Source organism: Phyllopteryx taeniolatus, chromosome 16 (assembly GCF_024500385.1).
Source record: "Phyllopteryx taeniolatus isolate TA_2022b chromosome 16, UOR_Ptae_1.2, whole genome shotgun sequence".
Classification (NCBI taxonomy): domain Eukaryota; kingdom Metazoa; phylum Chordata; class Actinopteri; order Syngnathiformes; family Syngnathidae; genus Phyllopteryx; species Phyllopteryx taeniolatus.
This window is the reverse complement of record NC_084517.1, coordinates 16,252,036-16,272,337: the sequence shown is the minus strand read 5'-3', so window position 1 is coordinate 16,272,337 and position 20,302 is coordinate 16,252,036. Positions and strand designations below refer to the sequence as shown.

The window sequence follows — 20,302 nt, the reverse complement described above, 5'->3', positions numbered from 1 at the left end:
TTTTACTGATGCCATTAGGAACAAAAAAAAACAATTTATTGACCATTTTATTCATTTTGCATGTACAAAAAGGTTAAAATCAGGCCCTTATATTCCAAAATATTGCTTAAAAAAAACGCATCCAGGTGGCAAGAAACACTTCTCAGGTGTGTATAGCAAAGAATGACACATGATGGCAGTTAATGCAGTAATGGCTTAGTATCAAGCTGAGTTGGGTTTCTCCTCTGGGTTCCGTCGGTATTTGCACTGAATCCACACCCTGTACATAGTGAGCTGCTTGCCGCGGTTCACCTGAAGCCTCCGGTCCACCAGGTTCTGCACCTTCTCCAGCCTGGCCTCAGTGAATAAGTCATGCAGCTCGTCTAGAACAAAGAAACGCATCAATGTAATGTAATCATATATTGTATGGAGATTAAATTAAAAATGCATTTATTTGCGGTGGCAACCCCTGATTGGACAAGCCAAAAGTTGCAACCACAACAGCTGGAAGGGTTACCTTGCGTAAAGAAGTACACCCTGGTTCCATCACCACGGACGTAAAAGTTATCTGACAGACACCTTCCTGGGGAGGAAAAATAAATAAATCATAAAACACATGATCTATTGATAATTCAAGGACTTTGTCATTATCAAAGTGCAAACCAAAAATGTCATCTGCTTCAGTGTTCTATCATTTTATCACATGTGGAGCATGCAGTCAGTTGTCACCTTGAATTAAAAATGTCCATTTCACATAACAATGTAAAATATATATTGGCAAAAATAAGAGCCAATTAAAATATTTATTTTGCCTGGTTAATGTGATTTTATTTTTCCTGAACCTCAGTGTATAGCGTCAGCACATCAGGGTTGTAGAAGTCACCTTCATTTTCACACACAATTGTGAGCTGTCATCTGTGAGGTGTGAGTGATGTTTTTTTTTTAATATAGTTCATGTGGCGTTAAACGTTCTGCATTCTTCAGGAACTTTTCTTGACTTGGCTTTATCCATGGTTTACCTACCGCAGACCGAATAGCTCAATAAATCTAGGCGTCACGTGTGACGCATATGTTGAGCGCCCCAAAAATTTCAAACGTTTTAATTTTAATGTTACAAGCGCACCATATTCTGCAAATTTAGAATTACATTTGAACAAACGAAAATAAAAACATTGAAATTAAATAATCACATTTATTTTAATTTTTATTTCATTATTTTTAGCTGAACAGGCAATGTTTGTAGTAACATGTTTAACTGTCACACAAGTGCAATACTGTACACTAAATCCCAAATCAATTTGACCTTTTTTCAACCTTTGATTGCACGTCCATAATGACACTAAGACGACTCCAACAACTGCTCAAGAGTACCTCGCCACTACGAGCCTTCAAACGGGATGTTGGCAGATAGAACCGCCAGTCGCATGTGTGAAGTTTAAAATTTCCTAGTTACCTGATACGCAGAATCATGGTAGCTCACCTTTTTTGAAGCGCAGCTGTGCCATATCGTAGCGTCCGTAGTCCCGCAGCAGCATCACCCCGCCGGGCTTTAGCAACCGTGCCAATCTGCTCACGGATGCCCGCATCCTGAGACAAAGAGGCAGCAAGTACATTCATTTCCTACGAAACGACTATAAAGGGACAAACTTTTTGTGCTCAAAGGGCACATTTGATTTTTAATGGATAAATGGACTTGGTCATCTGCAGACGAGCCAAAAACAATAAAATGAAAATTTTAAATGTGCATGAAAAATACGCAAAACAGTCAAATTAATGAATGTAAAATAATTCATGACTATGCACCTATACCGCTTCGCCTCATTAAGGTTATGTGGGCATGTAGTGATAAAACATTTAAGGACAATTTAGAGTCTTCAGTGAACACATGCATGTTTTGGGGAGGTTGGAGGAAGCCAGAGTACCCATAAACATTTTTAAAAAAACCTACGCAAGGGTCAGGAGAAACCCAACGGGTCCTGAGTGTTGTTTGTGCCTTTGCACCAAACAGCAGCTCGGAGTAGCCACCTTTTTTTGCAGTCCTTGGAGGAGGTGCTGGAGAGCACTCCAGCTGGGGACTCCCCTCGTTCTGCGCGATGACTTCAGTGCTTATGTGGGCAACGACAGTGAGTCCGTTATTGGACTTCTGTGCTTGTCACGGATTGTCCATGACAAACACCATGTTCAAGCATAACGGTGTGCATATGTGCACTTGGCAGCCAGGACACCCAAAGTTGCAGTTTGATTATCAACTTCGCGGTCTTGTAATTGGACTTGCGATCGACAGGCGGATCGGTGCAGCATCAGCAGTGCTGCAGACTCTGCACCCGTCTTTCGCGGTGAAGAAGGAGCTGAGCCAATGGGCAAAAAGCTCTCGATTTATTGGTCAATCTACACTCCCACCCTCACCTATGGTCACGAGCTGTGGGTCGTGAATGAAAGAACGAGGTTGCAGATGCAAGCGGCCGAAATGAGGTTCCTCCGCAGGGTGTCCGGGCTCTCCCTTGAAGACAGGGTGAGAAGCTCGGTCGTTTGGGGAGGGTCAGAGTCGAGCCGTTTCTCCTCTACATAGAGAAGAACCAGATGAAGTGTCTTGGGCAGCTGGTTAGGATGACTCTCGAACGCCTCCCTGTTGAGGTTTTCCTGACCCCTGGACACGCTAAAGAGGTTATGTCTCTTGACTGGCATGGGAACACCTCAGGCTCCTCCTGGAAGAGTTGAACCAAAAGGCTGGGGAGAGGGAAGTCTGGGCTTCTCTGCTTAGGTTGCTGCCCTACTGACCTGAACCAGGGTCAGCAGAAGAAAATGGATGGATGGATGGGCAATCAAATCAAATAACATTTAAATGTACATTTAAACGACACAAATTAGTCAAATAAAAAGTAAAATAATTCACTCATTTAGAAGTATGATATAATTTGAATATTAAACCATCGGCTGATTATTTCATAAAAGGAATTAAAATTATATTTGATCATTTACAATAAATCAATTCACCAATTATTCAATTAAAAACAAAAACATGTATAAATACATTTGTATTACCCAAATGTAAGAAAAAATGGCTAAATGAATGTAACAACTATTACAGAAATATTGATAATGAAAATGCATGGTGAGCTGGATTAAAGAACGGAGCGGGCCGTAAGTGGCCCGCAGGCCAGACTTTGCTGGGCCCTGGACTAAAAGGAAGACGTCCATACTTGTCGGGATGCAACGCCGACAGCACGAAGATGAGCACCACCACGTCAAGGCTTCCGTCCGGCACGGGGTAGGTCGCGCAGTCGTCGCTCAAGTCGCACACGAAGGCCAAGCAGCGTCCGGCGTCGTACTCCGGGTTAGCCTCGAAGGAGAGAGATTGACGTTTTTTTTACTCGATATTCAATTTTATTGACACGCTCTCACCTTGACGAGGTCCACGGCGGTGCTGGAGAAGTCGCAGCAGTACACAAAAAGTCCTGGGTTGCTGGCACAAAAAATAAAAAAAGGTTCACCAAAAATAAAGTGCAAATATAATAATTGTACATGTAAATAGAGTGGTACCTTGACTTATGAGTGCCCCAACTATTTCTTTTCATGTTACGAGCTGTCGCTTGGTCTTTTTTTTTTTTTTTTTTTTGCTGAGTGCTGCGAGTTAAAATTTGACACGCCGCCATAAATTCAGTTACAGGATTGGTCACGGACCGAATTCAAGTCAAGGTAGCACTATATATCGTCCACTCTCACTTGTTGGTCTTCAGGATGGGAAAAACCGTGTTGCCAACACCACAGCCGACCTGTCAAAACAGAGCCTCGCTTGTGTTAAGCGCCACACAATCAGGCCACTACATTTGGTACACCTGGTAATATAAATTACAAAAATAAAAACTAATGAAGGACTAATATTAATCAAATGTATGAATAACTTTACATTTGTATTTGGTCATATGATTTTAGTATTTATTCATGTGAATACAAATAAATCCTTATGTTCGAATAATTTAATGAAAAATAAGACAATAACATAAATTGTAGTACAGTGATCCCTCGTTTTTCGCAGTTAATGGGGACCAGAACCCCCCGCGAAAGGTGAATTTTCGTGTATGTGTATGTGGGTACCAGAATGTTTAAAATATGTAAACAGTATTTATACTTGACATATTTGAGACAAAGATTACAACAGTACATGTATTTACTTAAATCTGTAATTATAAAACCTTATACAGTAATTAACATTTATTATACAGTAATTAACATTCATCAACATTGCCTTCTGAGAGAGGCGAAGACGCTTGTGTTGGTGGTGGAGAAGATGCGCTCAATTGACTCGTAGAGGCTTTAGGTTCACTCGGAGACTCTTCTGACGGTGTAGCTGGGGTTTTTACCTTGGAGAAAAACATGGTGATGGGTAGTTGTTGTCTTTGTTTTTTCTTTTGCTTCAAAATTCCCCTGTACAAGGACATAACCCCGTCAACGGGATTGCTAAACTCGACAGCTCGAACCATATTGTCGTCAAAGTATTGTCCAAAGCGTTGCATTGCCCTTGCCATGTTGCACAATTGTTGCAGGTTCCCCAAGGTAAGGTCACGCTTTTCAGTTTCTTCTTCGTCTTCCTCTTCGTTTTGTTCCTCACTTGCAGACTTTGTCATCTCAAGGAGGTCTTCATTTGTCAGTGGGGCCGAGTGGCAATCGATAAGGGCGCTGACGTCTTCTTCCGTCATGTCGACAAATCTTTCATCCCTTATGATGCGAGCCAGCCTCAGCGCCATATCCACCGCTGAGTGATGAACTTCGTCAGGAGTGAAGCCTGGATAGTCGTGCACCACCAATTTCTTCCAGCTAGAATTTATGGTCTCACTTTTCATGTCCTTTAATGCTTGCTGGATATTAGACAAACATGAGGCAATGTCGTAACGACCCCAGTACGCTTTCAAGGTGAATTCTTCATTGTCGTCGTCAACTGCCGAGATGAGGCCCTCCATCGTGGAGCGAGTGTAGAGTGCCGTAAAGGCACGAATGACACCTTGATCCATCGGCTGAATTAGAGATGTGGTGTTCGGGGGCAGAAACTCTATCTGCACCCTGTCATGTTGCAGGTCCGTTGCATGGCCTCCTGCACAGTCCATCAGGAGAAGGACCTTAAAAGGGGAGGCCCTTTTCAGGTGACAAATCTATTAAAAATAAATCCTCATGTCCTTATGTCTGCTGATGAATCCACTCGTGCTCTCATTGGTCGATGTCGCGCCGGGAAGCAATCACGCGCCTTGTATGAGTGCCCGTGGCATGCACAGTACAGTACAGTACACGCATTCACAAAGCCTCTGAGTCAACTCATCTCTTGGTTTGGCATGCAGGAAAACCTCTCCTGCACATCTTTCCGCAATATGGCTGCCGATATGGCTGTATTTTTTCATTTTTATTTTTTGGTGAATATTTTGGAAAAACCCGCGAAGCACTGAAGCCGTAAAACGTCGAGCACGAAGTGGCGAGGGAACACTGTATATGATTATTATATATTAAATAACACAATTTCCCAGGTATATTCCATCCATATTAATTACAGGCTAATTAAGGAAATGAATGGAGACATTTCAACGTTAACACATCCAAAGCTCACAGCTCACCTCGAGAATACGATACGAGGCGGAAGAACCCGGGAAGTCGGTCGCCTCGAAGGCGGCGACATCGCCACTTGGAACCAAACTGGACTGAGGACTGTGACGGCGATCGGGATAGGGACGTCGGTCGTGGAGGCACGCTGGCGCCAGTTCGGGGAACTCGGTGAAGAGCCAGTGGCGGTCTTTGAAGAAGCGGTTCTCATGGATGGTGTAGAAGTCATTCCAGTACTCGTTCGCTCGGCTGTCAAAGTCCTCTAGGGGGGACGAGGTGAGAGGCGGGGTTACGTCTCTCAAACAGCCTGTTTGAGACACTTCATGTAGTGTACGTCCTGTGTAAATTCCATATATGTGATGTTGATTGTATATGAATCTTGATTATCGCAACGCCTCCTCCTGTGATTATTTTAAATGACAGTATTATCAGCTACCGGTCAACATCGACTCCAATTTCATCACGCAGTGACTATCAAGTTTAAAAATATTGTGAAGTTGTGCAACCACCGCCAACTACTATATCACCATTAATATTTATTATCAAAGGTAAATAACTGACATAACATCATTACGAGTGGTTTGCCTAATATTTTGTCAAAACAAAAACATCCCCCTGACCGTTTTTTGTTTTTTTTTTGACAGCTATTGAACGGTCCAGGTGTCACTAATGTTGGGACCAACACGTGAATGAACTAAACTGAAATTCAAAGTTCAACCTTGTTTCTCTGGAGGCAGCGGCTGACTATTCTCTTGTACTTTGCTCTTTGCAGCTGCTTCTTGCTCCTCAGTCCATTCCACGTTGTCCCTGTTGACACATTAACGGTCTTCAAATCGTATTTGATGACGTTTCTGTTTATTAATAATAATTGGTGGTGCAGCAGCATCTTAAGCCACCGGCGGTTCTTCACTCTCCAGGTACAATTCACCCACCACGCGTTGTGCTGGAAGACCTGTCGGGGGTCCGTCAGGAAACGAGTCCCGAACTGAGGCCGCTTTTCGTGCGCGGCGGATGATTGTGACAGAATGCAAGTGGATTCGTGGACACCATCACCGGCCGTGTAGGGCGCCGCCATGTTGGAAAACGACGCACCCGGATGTGAATGCGTGAGGCTTTCAGAGACTATCCGAAATTGAAGAAGCAATCTTACTGTACAGTACAGTATTTCGTAAATGTACCACAAAATACGTTGCGCAAATACTAATACAAAGCCTTTTTACGGATTGATAATTGTTTTATAATAGCCCCTGATGTGATATTACGCAATGCAAAACTTGATAACTGACTACTAGGAGAGTTTCCTTCACTTAATTAAATCCCTCAAACATCCGCTCAAGCAACCTTGGAAATTTTTAGCATGTTTTCTACTCGACTCGAGTTTATCACGACTTGCACAGACAATTAGGCACAAGTTTGCAATGTATCCAGTAGAGGGAGACATTTTCCACAAGTGATTACAGTAAACTGTAATGAAAAAAGACATTCTAACGTGAATTCGGAGATTTGTTTCAAAAATATACTCCACACATTTTAAGATACTTGCTGAAAATGTGCAAACACTGAGAACTATATAGTATTGAATTGTGGAGCAACAGTATAGCATTTTTCCTGAAATTTCTTTTAGCGGTGTGTGGCTAAAATGGTGCCCAGTGATGCACTGGGTACCATCTGGTTGAGTCCCCTGTCCCAAAAAAGAACTTGTGCCTTTGTTCACATCAGCAGTTATCAGGCGCAATTGCGAGTTAGTTTGTAGTTATTATTGCCAGGCCCAAGCCTGTTAGCTCACGACCTAGCTGCTGGCTAGCGCCGACCGGAGGCTTTAAGATGCTAGACAATATAGCATCGATTTGTCAGGTCTTATTAGTGGTATTTGGTTGACAGTTGGAGTGTGGTTTCAGCGCATTTACCTGGCAAGCCCACAGCGTTTGAGAGTGAACGTTTGATTTTTTTCATGATTTTGAAGCCTTATTTCATATACTTTTTTTTCAATCAATCATTCACATTTAGCAGGGTTGTTAACACTCTTCTCTGTGGTAGGTCAAATTTAAAATACATTATTTTTCACTTTACAGGGACGTTAATTATGCATGTTATTATGCCATAAATACAAAATATGGCCAACAATATGCATCAGATTTCTATAGAAGTACTCACAAAACTGTAAAAATTAATGTGCATTATCAATAATTTATTGACATTTTTCCAACAACTTTATTTTTTTTTTTTAAAACATCATTTAGCACTGCATTTACAGCTAACAAAATAAACCTTGAGCCTCAGTGATTGTGATTACTTACAGTAAATGTATTTATTAAAACCATCTACTAGTTTTCAGACAGGTCTTCAAAAAACAAACACGGCTGATGCATAAGCGGCCATCAATGGAAAAAAACAACACTTTTGTAAACAAAAGAGAGCAAACTTTAAACACATACAGCAGACGTGACATGAATTGAATAATAAAAAAATTAAAAAAAGCTATGAAAGGGATTTTTTTTCATTTTGCAACACTATAAGTTAAAAACACGGCAATAAATATGAAGTGGCTGCAGTGGCTGGTCACGTGTCTGTAACTCTGGCTCGTTCCCTGGAGGGCGAGTACATTTGGCGTGTGCGATTGAACCCTGAGTGCTGCGTTCAGCTGGACGAGGCGCCTCTGTACGCCACGTTGGTGAAGGTGGACGTCGCTCCTTTGTACAGTGGATTGTTGGCCTGAGAAACAAGAGGCGGCTTTAAACTCCTCAAAAAAAACTTCGTCTTCAATTAATCTAAATTGACTTTTGGCAAGAAAAGCATGGCACAGTGAACCCTGTCATATTTGCAGTTGGTATTTTTGTTGGAACCTATCTTCCGTTATCTGCTGAATAACTCAGCTATTCTGTGTTTTTGTGCAACATCTGGTGGTTTGCTGGGGGTCCACGTAAACAAATTGAAGCGAGTATGGGAACTGTATTTTTAGGCAACACTATACTGTACTATATATCCTTTTAACTCTCCAATAGCTGCCCACAATTCTTCTTTAAAACTATAATATGCAAATTATGTCGCCCCCTAGGGTGGTAATTGAGTATTACAACAACAGCTGTCGCTTCGAGATGACGTAGGCTGTGCCAACGGTCCTGTCTCCCCCACCCCTCCGGGGGTAAATATACAATATAATAAATGTGATAAAAGTACAATATGCTGTATATATGCAATCGCCTAGCCAAGCTCCTCGTTCAGGGCGTCCATATATCCAATCTGGTTAGCAAATAAAGCTGTACACTTCATGATGCCGATGGTTTGATTACTTCTATCCTCACCGTGTTCCACCTGGCTTTGGCTCGCTCCTTCTCAAATCTGTCGTATTCCCTCCGGTCGTGGATAGTGATCAGCAGCTTCCAGATGAGCAGCGCCACCAGGCCCAGGAGCAGGATGGCTCCTGCCACGGCCGACAGCACCACCAGGGTGTCGGGGCCCCGAGGACATTCTGAGCAACACACAATATATACTGCATGTGTGAGTTCAGCTATTATAAACTCTAGCGACAACACACTGGTCTGTTCCAGTCTGTCACAAATCTAAATCTAGCCGTAACTTTTTGTGGCGTTATTGGAGACTTGTGGAGATCGTGGGACTCTAGAGCACGAGCTCCTCTGCGTCCAGACTGCAAATGAATGGCATTTGTGGAAAGCCACCATTAAGCAAGCGACATGCAGATTTGATTGCATTTCACTCGTGGAAGCAGCACTTCATCTTCAAGCTGCAGTGTAATGCACATTTTCAGTAAAAGGCAGCTGACAAAAGAGTTACTTGGTTGTGTAATTTTACACTTAACGGGCTGGCAGACACTCGAGAGACCCAACAATTTGTATACAAAAAGTCAATTTTCCATAATATGTCACCTTTAAACATATAATTCATACTGTGCGATGTCATAAAAGTGTGACAGTTACCTGGCTCCTCCATCACGAACAAGATGGATTTACCACTTTCGTCTTCATAATACTGGAAGTGCTCCACACAGTCGTTCTCGTCCTTGTACGAGCAGTTCACAGCATTGTTTGAGAGGAACTCTACGTGACAAACAGGTGAGGACTGACCCTGTCAGAAAGGCGTTCGTGAAGCAAAACATTCAAGATGCTGGCGTTCTCACCGAGTTGCGTCACCACTCTAATTTCGTCTTTGCAGATGCGACTGCAGCTCTTGTCGTCAATGTACTGGCCTCTCTCAAAGTGTTGACACTCCACACACGCCCTGCAAGAAGATGAAAAAAAATCTCCTCATTTACACGTGCCGCCTGAATGCACCACGGCAGAGGAATCCAGGGGGAAGCGCCGTATCCATAATCCACTATTCTACTCGATATATACCACATCACATGTATGTATGTGTGTCTGTCTGTGTGTGTGTGTGAGTGTGTACTAATAAAAGGTGTTCTTGTTACATAAGGGGTGACACTGTGAAGCACACTAAGCACAGAGAAACCAATCGGACAAACAATGATACAAACGTATGATAAAATATAAAGATATGCTAGTACAGTGACACCTCGATTTAACTGACCCCGATTTAACGGACTTCTGATTTAACAGACAGAAAATCACCCCTCTCATGCTCCGGCGAGGTAAGTTTGGATGAAAAAAGTGTTTCAATTTAACAGACAATCAGATTGAACGGATGACCCCTCTCCTCTATTAGTGCGTTAAATCAAGGTTCTATTGTATATAGTTTTAAAAAATGATAAAATGATAATGAAACAATTAGTAGTCAAAGGTTTGTAATGTACTATCAATTATATGGGGTTAGGGTTATATAGGGTTATAAAAAATCATATTATTATTTTACCAAAAATTAATATGGTCAAAAAATAAAATATGCAATTAATTCAATACAATTATGTTATCATTATTATTATCTGGTAGTATTAGCACTAGTAATAGTAAATGACAGTATAGTGTAATCGTAGATTTCTCCGCTGTGAGACACAACATAAAAATAATCATCATCATAATAATGAAACAATTATAACAGCAATGTATTATTATATTCCGTCAGACTGCCCCAGGGCAGCTGTGGCTACACAAGTAACTTACCACCGCCAGATGTGACTGTGGAGTGAATGAATAATATGTGCAACTGTGAAGCGTCTTTAAGTGCCTTGAAGAGCGCAATATAAGTGCTATTTTGAATTTAATTACAATAATATTACCATTATTATTAGAACAATAATAACAACTGTTAAAAAAGAGTGATCGTATAATAAAAACAATTATAATCGCAATCACAATAATGTGCAAGATGAAACATGGCTTTTGCTTGACTTCAGTCTAGATAATTCTTCCTACAGTTTCAGAAAAAATTCATAAAAATTATTAAAATGTCAAACAGCATTAAAAATGACATTTGTACAGTATAATCAGTGTTCAACAAAAAGCATGCATTTATCCATAATACAATGATCTTAGGGGGTTGTACGAAAACCTATCATGTGGTATCAAGTATCGTAATATATTAAGTATGTCTGTGGGCTTCATTCATTACTCTTTGATGGTGCACGAGTTGGGGCAGGTAGGACACTTTTCGCAGGTGGCGCCGTAGGCCCCGGGCTGCGTGCACTGGCACACGCCGCACTCGCAGCTGCCGCGGCCGCTGCACAGCAGGCCGATGCCGGACATGCACGTGTCGATGCGAGTGCTGCAGTTGCAGTTGTCGCCCACCCAGCCGGCGTCGCACTGGCAGAAGCCGCAGCTGCACTTGCCGTGGCCTGAGCGAGACAAACATCGCGTTTAGCCATTCGCATCCCGACGCTGACACAATCAAGCCGTGGATTCATGTTAGGTCCTTTAGTGCACGTATCCCTGGTTGAGGCAGATGGCTGCCCAACACAGTCTTAGTTCTATCTATCTATCTATCTATCTATCTATCTATCTATCTATCTATCTATCTATCTATCTATCTATCTATCTATCTATCTATCTATCTATCTATCTATCTATCTATCTATCTATCTATCTATCTATCTATCTATCTATCTATCTATCTATCTATCTATCTATCTATCTATCTATCTATCTATCTATCTATCTATCTATCTATCTATCTATCTATCTATCTATCTATCTATCTATCTATCTATCTATCTATCTATCTATCTATCTATCTATCTATCTATCTATCTATCTATCTATCTATCTATCTATCTATCTATCTATCTATCTATCTATCTATCTATCTATCTATCTATCTATCTATCTATCTATCTATCTATCTATCTATCTATCTATCTATCTATCGTTAGGATTAACATTAGGAGTTGGTCAGGATTAGGGTCAGGGGTCAGGGGCAGAAATGCTAATGTTGCTAACCCAGCAGTGGGCCAGCACAACACAGTCATATGTGGTCCAAAAAAAAGACAAAATAAACACAAATAACTGAACACCTTGAAGCTCAGTCAAGGTTAAAAATGATCACTTTCAAATTGATTGTCGGTTCCATTTAGTCAGATGATTCAACGTGTTTTCATTCCTGATATAGCATTAAATGCAATCCAAGTTGTGAACATTTAGTGTAGCAAAAAGTGGAGATAGCGTTCATTTCCGCTGGAGTCACCACAGACTCATTATCCTTGTGTGTACATGTGTGTGTTTGGGGGGAGGTGTGCGCTGGTGTGTGTGGAAAGAGTGTTTTATTATTTGTACTATCAGTGTTGGCTCGCCTTGCTGCTTAAATGTTTCGACACCTCATTTGAGGTCAACCGTGAGGACGTTCCGATTTAATTTAATAAAACGAGCAGCTAAGGCCTTTCAAGCCACGCCTGCTCTTGTTTTTGTCGGCCGCGTGTGTTCTTTGAAACGCTGAAGCATGCTCGGGGAGTGTACCTGCAGACTTTTGTTACCACTGTAGAGGACGAGGACTAATGTGTTATTCATTAACTGTGAAGAAAGTGTTAACCATCCATTGTCAATTATACTGCTGCTTGTTGGACGGCAGGCACGTATGACAACATTTCCTGAAATGCCACTCAAGTGAGCTTCAAGGAAGAAGGGACAGTGGCGCAACCGCTCAGATCCAACACGAGCCAATACAGGACACATATTTGCACATTTTTTGACATTATTCCCCATAACTGTACATCTCATTTTGTACTCACTGTTCAAATACAATTTTAAATGTGCAATATTATACATCATATGCATATCGACAGTTTCATAGACTGTAATTATTGTGTGTGGTATAATTCATTATTATATCATTTTAAGTCACTGTCACTACTATACTTCCCACTTTGCATGCATTCCACAAATATTACTGTAGCATAATGCGACCATGTTTTTTACTTACCATATACCAACATGCAACATCTTAATCTGCCCATTCGTGATTCACTGTACGTGTCATACAATTAATACTCTCACTAGTTTTTTAAATGAATGACCAAATTGCACAATAGAAATATATACAACGACTGGACATTATCCATAAATAAAGGCCTCAACACACACGGTCACACAACGGACGTGCAATGTACAGTACGCGTCATATCATTAATGCAATCCCTCATACTACCAGTTATTCACACGAACTCCCACCTTGCACAACATATACACAGAATGACTAGAAATAATCTAAAAAGTCCATCGCCCTAAGTTGTACATCCTCTCATGTAATGCAGACATGACTTATACGTAATTACTCTTGCGCAATTGTTCTATGCCAGTTGTTCATGAAAAACTCCCCTTGCGCAACAGAAAGAAGCACAACGACGCAAAGTAATCCACTAAGTTAGAAAAGTCCACGGGCACATGTGCATGCACAATGTTTGTGTCATATGTTTAATCTGATCACTCATTTTGACGGTTATTCATGGTGACAGTCACCTTGCAGAATAAATACATTGAAATAATCCATCCTTCTAATACTTTTTGTCGTTTTAGTGCACATCCATGAAAGCTGAATTTTTGCCGTGTGGTAACATGTCTACGTTTTGGGCCTTGGAAAAGGTACAAGGTACAAGAAGTTGAGTCTGGATTTGGCAACAAATGACGAAGCAGCAACAGCCCATTTAGATCAGGCTCGCCCAAAACACATCACAGAACGGCGAAAGGTCGCTCATTCCCCAACTACTTAACGACTAATGACACAGTGCACATTTCCTCTAGTGTGGACCTGGCAAGAGTGAAGACAAACGTTAAGAGGGAGATTTTAGCTTGACATCATTTCATTCCACATCCGGCTCATAAAACTGGCGAGCGGTCTCGAGAGGAGGTCGACAAAAGGAGATAATAGGACATTAAGAAAACAAGAGTGGGAGGAGGGAGCACAAGGAGGGTTTGCGCTCTTTTCCTGCGAAAGAATGCAAACCTTCCCGTTCTCTCCGCTTCACATTAATGGGCCCTGAGGACAGGCTTGCAGGCTCTTGCTGCTTGTCACTCATACAACCCCACAAAAACACACAACTGCAGGAAAGGAAAATGTCTTGGCTGCCTTCACACCTATCGTTGCACAAAAGAAGCACTTAGATGTTCCTCCGAGGGCCACATAAAATGTATTAATATGGAAAAAGAATCTTGATAATATGGCAGTTTTAGGTGTGTCGACAAAAGTGTGGCAGGTGCAGAAAGTTTCATGGTCAGGAAGAGGAAGAGGCTCCTTTCCTGACAGCCTTGGCATGAGTGTGTGTACAAGAATCAGGGAAACTGCAAAAACCACACCACATTGAATGCAACGCGTTAGCAAGCAACTACAACGCAGGAGAACGAGGCTCCAGGGTGGCTGTTGGTAAGGAGACAGCCTTTATTCGACATGAGACTGAGGCACAGCACATTAGTTTTACCAATTAGTAACGTGAGCAGCATATGATGTCGGCTAAGCACGTTTGGTACCCCCCCAGAGAAACAGAAGAGGAACCTTGGAGTACTTGGTTTTGATGGTGGAAAAGCATCTACTGCTCCCACGGTTCTTACTTATTTATTTATTTCCATTGGGAAAAAAAACCCCCAGTGTGTTTTAGTAAGAAAATGACAAAAACAAACACGCTAAAGCTAGCTTCCACAGCTACTGCTTAACTCTGGACACTGATTTATTACACTCCACAGTCTCCACTTCGCTGCAATGATTCGTTTCCTTGCTTACCATCAGCTTCCGCGCACTAGCGCACGCACTTACTTGAGCACAGCGCCCCCTTGAAGTGCAGGCAGTTGAAGTCGTCGCACTCGCAGTGTTTGCCCCACACTTGGCCGAAGTCGCTGTTGTGACACGAGCACTGTCCGCACAAGCAGTCGCCACGCCCATTGCAGACTGGGCTTCCGGGCTGGGGGATGCACTTGGCGTCGTCAGAGGGGGTGTAGTCCTCCAGGGAGCACTCGCAGTGAGGGCCCAGTCGCCCGGCATGGCACTGGCACACGCCGCACTCGTAAGTGCCGTTGCCGTTGCTGCAGAATGGGCTGTCGGCCTCGGCATCCGCCTCACAGTCACACCCGCACGCAAAAACCATTGTGACCTCTAGAGAGTCCTTGAATCCTCGAGGTTTGACGGTGAACGTCCGGGTCCTCTCCTTCGGGCAGACTCGCAGTTGGGCCTCCACACTGAAAGACACCTGAAGAGGAGAGTTGTTTTTAGGGGGGACGCCATGATAAACATCGCTATTGATATTAGCATTTCAACATGCCGTGTCTCCGATCTTGAGGCCGGAGCAAGACTTGAGGCCGGGGATGACTTCACCATTCAGGCAAGTGGCGTTGAAGGACAGATTCAACTCCTCCGGAACCCCCAGAAGCTCTAGCTCCACTTTAGAGCGGATTTTCTGCACCCAAATGATCATGAAGCACAATTTGGCTGATTTCAGAGAACGCTCCGGGAAGTCCTTACCGTGTATGCTGCTTCGATGAGCTCAATAACATTCCCAGAGTCACCAGACAACTTTCCCACGGTGGTGCCTGGAATGAGCTGACTGTACTCCTGGGAAACGAGATCATGGACACGGTGACCGAGTGCTTGTGCTTTCAAAGTCAAACGGCGCTTTTTACCTTGTAGAGCGGCAACACATAATTCGTCACGGCGAAAATCAGATTAATGTTGTTTTCTGACATTTTCTCAGTCAGAAGCGCCAAAGAGGGATAGTCCTGGAAAACATGACAGCCAGAACAGAAAGGACAAAATAAATGACTGATACCTACGACATGGACAAACAAAAGCAGGTGCAGTGACCAAGTGGTAAGGCGTCGGTCTCGTAAACCGAAGATCCCCACCTGTACCTCTATCACACAGAGATGCGCCCAATGTAACCAGATGGGCTGTTTGTAAAAAAAAAATTTGAAATAAAAAAAAAAAACAACAGTAAATAAACAACAGAAGTTTCTTTACCAGCACAGTGGATTTGTTGTAGGCATTGTCACTACCCAGGTGACACTGTCCGTCATTGGGCTGCACGATGCCGGCGATGCGTCCGTCGAGGGCGATATGCATTTTGGCGTCAGTGGTGAACACCAGAAGGTGCGAAGCGTCCGGACGCCAACCGATGTTGTCCTTAAAGACGGTCGAGAGAGGTAAGACAAGCAATGATGGAAGTGTGCCATTTCGAATCCTACCTTGCATACTACTGCCTGCATGACGGCATCAAATCCACCCTCCGGGGCGTCTCTGTTTCGAGACACCTGCTGCTTCTCCACTTCCTCGGTGAAGCGAGCCACCTTATCCGTGAGGGAAAGCACATGCTTGAAGCCGAACTGGGCCTGACATTCCTCGTGAATCCTTTGGGATTTGGCAGTGAGGTCATCGACTAACAGAAAAAGCCTCTTACTTTCGCATCAACAGACTTTTGCTGTCACTTACCCAACACAAGGGTTCTCGATAGTCTCCGGAGGAGCCAAGTACATGTAAGGCGACACTGTCTTGTCTACAAAGGCTCCGAAGCCCATGCGCAGGTTACTGGTGGTCTTGCCCATGGTCTCAGCCAGCTCATTACCCAGAGTACGCAGGCGATCCAAGTCATCCTTCATGGAGAAGGAAAGATCCATCAGGTAGTAGAGATCCACAGGGTAGTCCTCCACTTGTTTCACACTGACAGTGAACTTCTTGGAATCACCTGCAAAGAAGCAGGGTTTTAGAACAGAAGGAAACGCGGTTCAAGGATCTAGACTTTGGTCGCGTTTGGTCCACCTGGCCTGAGCACCATGCGGATCTTCTGGGGCTGTATCTGGGTGACGGCATCCGCCGCGCCCGAGGCCTTGTTGCTGAGTTCCTTGTCCTCCAGCACCGCCAACGTGCTCGTAGGCGACTCCAGAGCCGCCTCAGAGCAGCCCCCGTCCAGCAGGTTCTGCTTCAGGTCGCAGCGAGAAACGCCGGACCCTCCCATCCCAAAAGTCTGGAATGTAAGACATTTGGTCAAGCCCTAAACTTGTGGGGTTCAGTTATTAGAGTTGCGTCCACTATGGCGAATTATCAAAGTTCGCTGTCATCCTCCAAACACAAGCAATGACCAGAACTCTTTTTTTTGCTATATTTGCAAAATGTCACCCATCCATCTAGTATACGTACTTCGGATTTGGTAGCAATAGGACAAAATATGTAGAATGATTTCATCTTTGAAGGACACAAAAATAGCAGACGTTCTGTGTTTTTTCAGGCTTGGCTTTTTGAGACGTTTTTGTCTCTCCCAAATTTTACGGCCCCTCCGACCACCACCAAACACCCAACCGCATTCTCATCGGCAATGTGGGTTAAGTGTCATGCCCAGTCTTGCTGATGTTTTGATTGAAAAAAAAATAATAATAATTACATCATCAGACGCGTGCGTGTACCTGCACATGCACAAAGACTCTCCGTAACTTCCACTAACAACCCAGGCTAAACCTAGCGAGATTTATCACTTCAACATATCAACATCTTGTGGCATCTTAAGGTGTTTTAGAAAAAAATAACCACAAATATTGAATTTGTGGAGCGTAAACTGTTAATATGCAGGGATTGCTGTCCATTATTTGTAGTAAATAAATAATTTTCGAACCAATGAAGTGAAATTGGACAATTTGGGCAGAGCAATTGGGAATCGCTGCTTTGCAGCACAGTACCTTTTGGAAGCACCACCCACAGCTGGGGTGAACTGTCAAACACTGCTGACATGTCGTGACTCCTCGCGACGTGCACACATTGGACCCTGTCGGGACAATCAAAAAAACAGTGACACATGTTCCGGTGCATTTCCCATAGCAGAGTAGCAATCACATTTCCTCAATGAGTCAGCCCCCAAGAGCGTGTGTGAGCAAGATAGCACTCGTTACGCACAAGCTGCCATTTCAGGAGCGGACTGAGCAAACATCCCCACGGAGGGATGACTAATGGACCCTCACGCACTAGAACGACCTGTATGACGGCAGCATGGACTTTTTCGGTTTTGCAAAAAGTCATTCAGTGGTTATTATAAAAGCCTTTATTCAGGACAGAGGCAAAGAGGCAACATTTCAATTAACATTTGAACATTTGTAACTGTCATAAGAGTGAAACACTGTTTAGTTGAACAAAATACAGTGAACTGTTTCTAGTGGGGGATACGTTCCAAAGCCACGTGCAAAAGGTGAAAATCGGCAACATAGAGACAATATAATTTTGTATGTAGTTTTACGCCTTTCACACACTTTAAACACATTTCAAGTTATCGAAACACTTTTGAAACACAATGGAAATGTAGTTGAACTCAATAAAAATCGCAAGCATAAAACATATAGAAAATACTGTACGTATTGTAGCGTCTGTGTGTGCATGCATGTGCCTTTCAGAGGCGGCACCGAGTGGAGTGGCGCGTGATAATGGCAAATCTGCAGTGCGAATGCCTGGGCGTGAGCTGTGGCCGACAGCAGCTCCTGCGTGTGTGTGCTCAGTGTGTTTGTGTTTTGCATTCAATAAACAATGCCCATTGGAGACAACTGGCTCTCCTTTCCCACATGCGAGGGCATTACAAAACTACACTGGAAGTATAAGTAAAAATACGGTAAAATCCCAGAAAAATGGAAACAAACAAAAAAAAAAAACTGCAAAATAACAATTAATTACGATAGAGTGGGAGAACACTATACTACCAAATTCACATTTTTACTTTCGTATGCTTTTGTTTACAATGTGTTTTTAAAGTGTTTCAATAATTTAAGTTAGTTATAAGTTGAAGTGTGTTTAAAGCATGTGGGAGGGTTAAATGTATTTGTTTCAAATGATATGGGCTCTCTATATTGTGGAATTTCACCTATTGCGGGTTAGTCTAGAACGTATCCCTCCTGAGAAACGGGGGTCCACTCGACTGGTAAATAAAACTGAACATCATTATCTTTGAAAAGGCAGAAAAGAAGTGATCAAAACTTACCATCAAGTGAGGACGTGGACGTGAGAAGGAGGCACAAAACAGGCAGCAGCGTCCTCATGGTGAGTGCTGTTCACTCACTGTTACAAACTTTTCCTTATTCTGCACACCCACAAGATTTTCCTTCCACACCACGTCCACTTGCACCGTCCTCACCTACTCATCACCCAACTGTCTACGCCCTCTTTTCGACTCACTCACCTTATAAACACGTATAAACATTTAGTCAATCTAATTTATAACAAGCCATAGACCCGAGTAAATACCGTGGGGGTGGGGTGGGGGTGGGAGGGTGTGGTGTCTGCGTCAAGTAAACAATACCTTATAAGGAGATACAGTTGGGATGCTTTTTTCAGCATGTAGTCGCCGACATTAAAGTTATGTCAAGAGACAATCCTACATTATAAGGTATCCTCTCACAGTACTGTATTCATGATACAGGAGTAAGGTGTATATATATATATATATATATATATATATATATATATATATATATATATATACATACATACATACATACATACACACACACACATACACGGTACATATAAGATCATTTATTAGATTCGTAGTTTAGAGTCGACATTGCAAATGAAAATCTGTTCTCAATTGCCTTGTCTGGAAAAATAAAGGTTGAACGAATAAAAATAAATATTTAAAAAAATAAAGGTTGGGAAGCACTGCTCTACACTGTTCATATAGAGTACAGTACAGTATTATCAACTTTGAACGTTACTTTGTCTGCTCACTGTTTGCATTTAGAAGTTGTGGTAGAGCCACCCCTAGTGGCGAGATCGATAAACACAGGCGACAGCTTCAATGAGACTGTATTGGAATCTGTCAATTAGGAGTGCAATGACTTGCAAAATAAACAAATGCATGCTTTAAAATCTGCTTAGCACTTGTTTGCGTTACATTTAGAAGGAAAACAGAATGTCTCCGGGTTGGCATTTAAACATGCTGTCCAAACACAAATACACAGACACACACACACACACACACACAGATGATTCTTGGCTGTCCATATATTGAATCTTTAATGCGACCCGACCCCACCCCCCTCCCTACTCTCGACCCCCCTCTCATGCTTTCCGAATGGTTGCTAAGCTACCGCCGCCTGGAAAAAAGAAGAGACGACAGAAATAGGAGTAAGTTGACAAGGAGACATAATAGTTGTGATTGCATTCACTCTGTGTGTGTGTGTGTGTGTGTGTGTATTGAAAGGTCTGGATGTATCGGCACCCTTTTGTTGGCCGCCTCGCCCACAGATGAGTGGCCTTTCCGGAAGAGCACAGCATTGAATGAAGGAGCCAGACTGGGTCAGATGGCAGCCAATTAAGACTGAACAAGAAAAGTGGAGGGGGAAAAAAAGTGTGTGTGTGTGTGTGTGTGTGTTTGGCGACAGAC

At 42.8% G+C, this 20,302-nt stretch overlaps 2 protein-coding genes across 3 annotated transcripts; both read right to left on the bottom strand.

Annotated features, from left to right (window-relative positions):
- Positions 1 to 29: 29 nt before the first annotated feature.
- On the bottom strand, positions 30 to 6,678 carry mettl2a (methyltransferase 2A, methylcytidine). Its single transcript, XM_061748287.1, has 9 exons — positions 6,498 to 6,678; positions 6,284 to 6,372; positions 5,580 to 5,827; positions 3,703 to 3,752; positions 3,382 to 3,442; positions 3,180 to 3,319; positions 1,460 to 1,566; positions 497 to 562; positions 30 to 362 (listed from the first exon to the last, which is right to left on the bottom strand). Exons 1-9 carry the CDS (start codon positions 6,638 to 6,640, stop codon positions 202 to 204), a joined length of 1,065 nt encoding a protein of 354 aa, XP_061604271.1. The 5' UTR covers positions 6,641 to 6,678; the 3' UTR covers positions 30 to 201.
- A 1,054-nt stretch (positions 6,679 to 7,732) lies between these two features.
- Positions 7,733 to 19,154, bottom strand: LOC133465897 (integrin beta-3-like). Of its 2 annotated transcripts, XM_061749062.1 has the most exons (15): positions 18,899 to 19,154; positions 17,616 to 17,701; positions 16,705 to 16,909; positions 16,378 to 16,630; positions 16,134 to 16,296; positions 15,910 to 16,071; positions 15,573 to 15,668; positions 15,415 to 15,504; positions 15,215 to 15,349; positions 14,713 to 15,142; positions 11,089 to 11,311; positions 9,701 to 9,801; positions 9,501 to 9,620; positions 8,868 to 9,034; positions 7,733 to 8,277 (listed from the first exon to the last, which is right to left on the bottom strand). In XM_061749062.1, the coding sequence occupies exons 1-15, from the start codon at positions 18,954 to 18,956 to the stop codon at positions 8,203 to 8,205; spliced, it is 2,364 nt and encodes a 787-aa protein (XP_061605046.1). In that variant the 5' UTR covers positions 18,957 to 19,154; the 3' UTR covers positions 7,733 to 8,202. The 2 variants fall into 2 exon arrangements, with proteins under 2 accessions (XP_061605046.1, XP_061605047.1); XM_061749063.1 differs by lacking the exons at positions 17,616 to 17,701; positions 18,899 to 19,154 and having other exon boundaries at positions 16,378 to 16,538; positions 16,705 to 16,900.
- Positions 19,155 to 20,302: the final 1,148 nt, after the last annotated feature.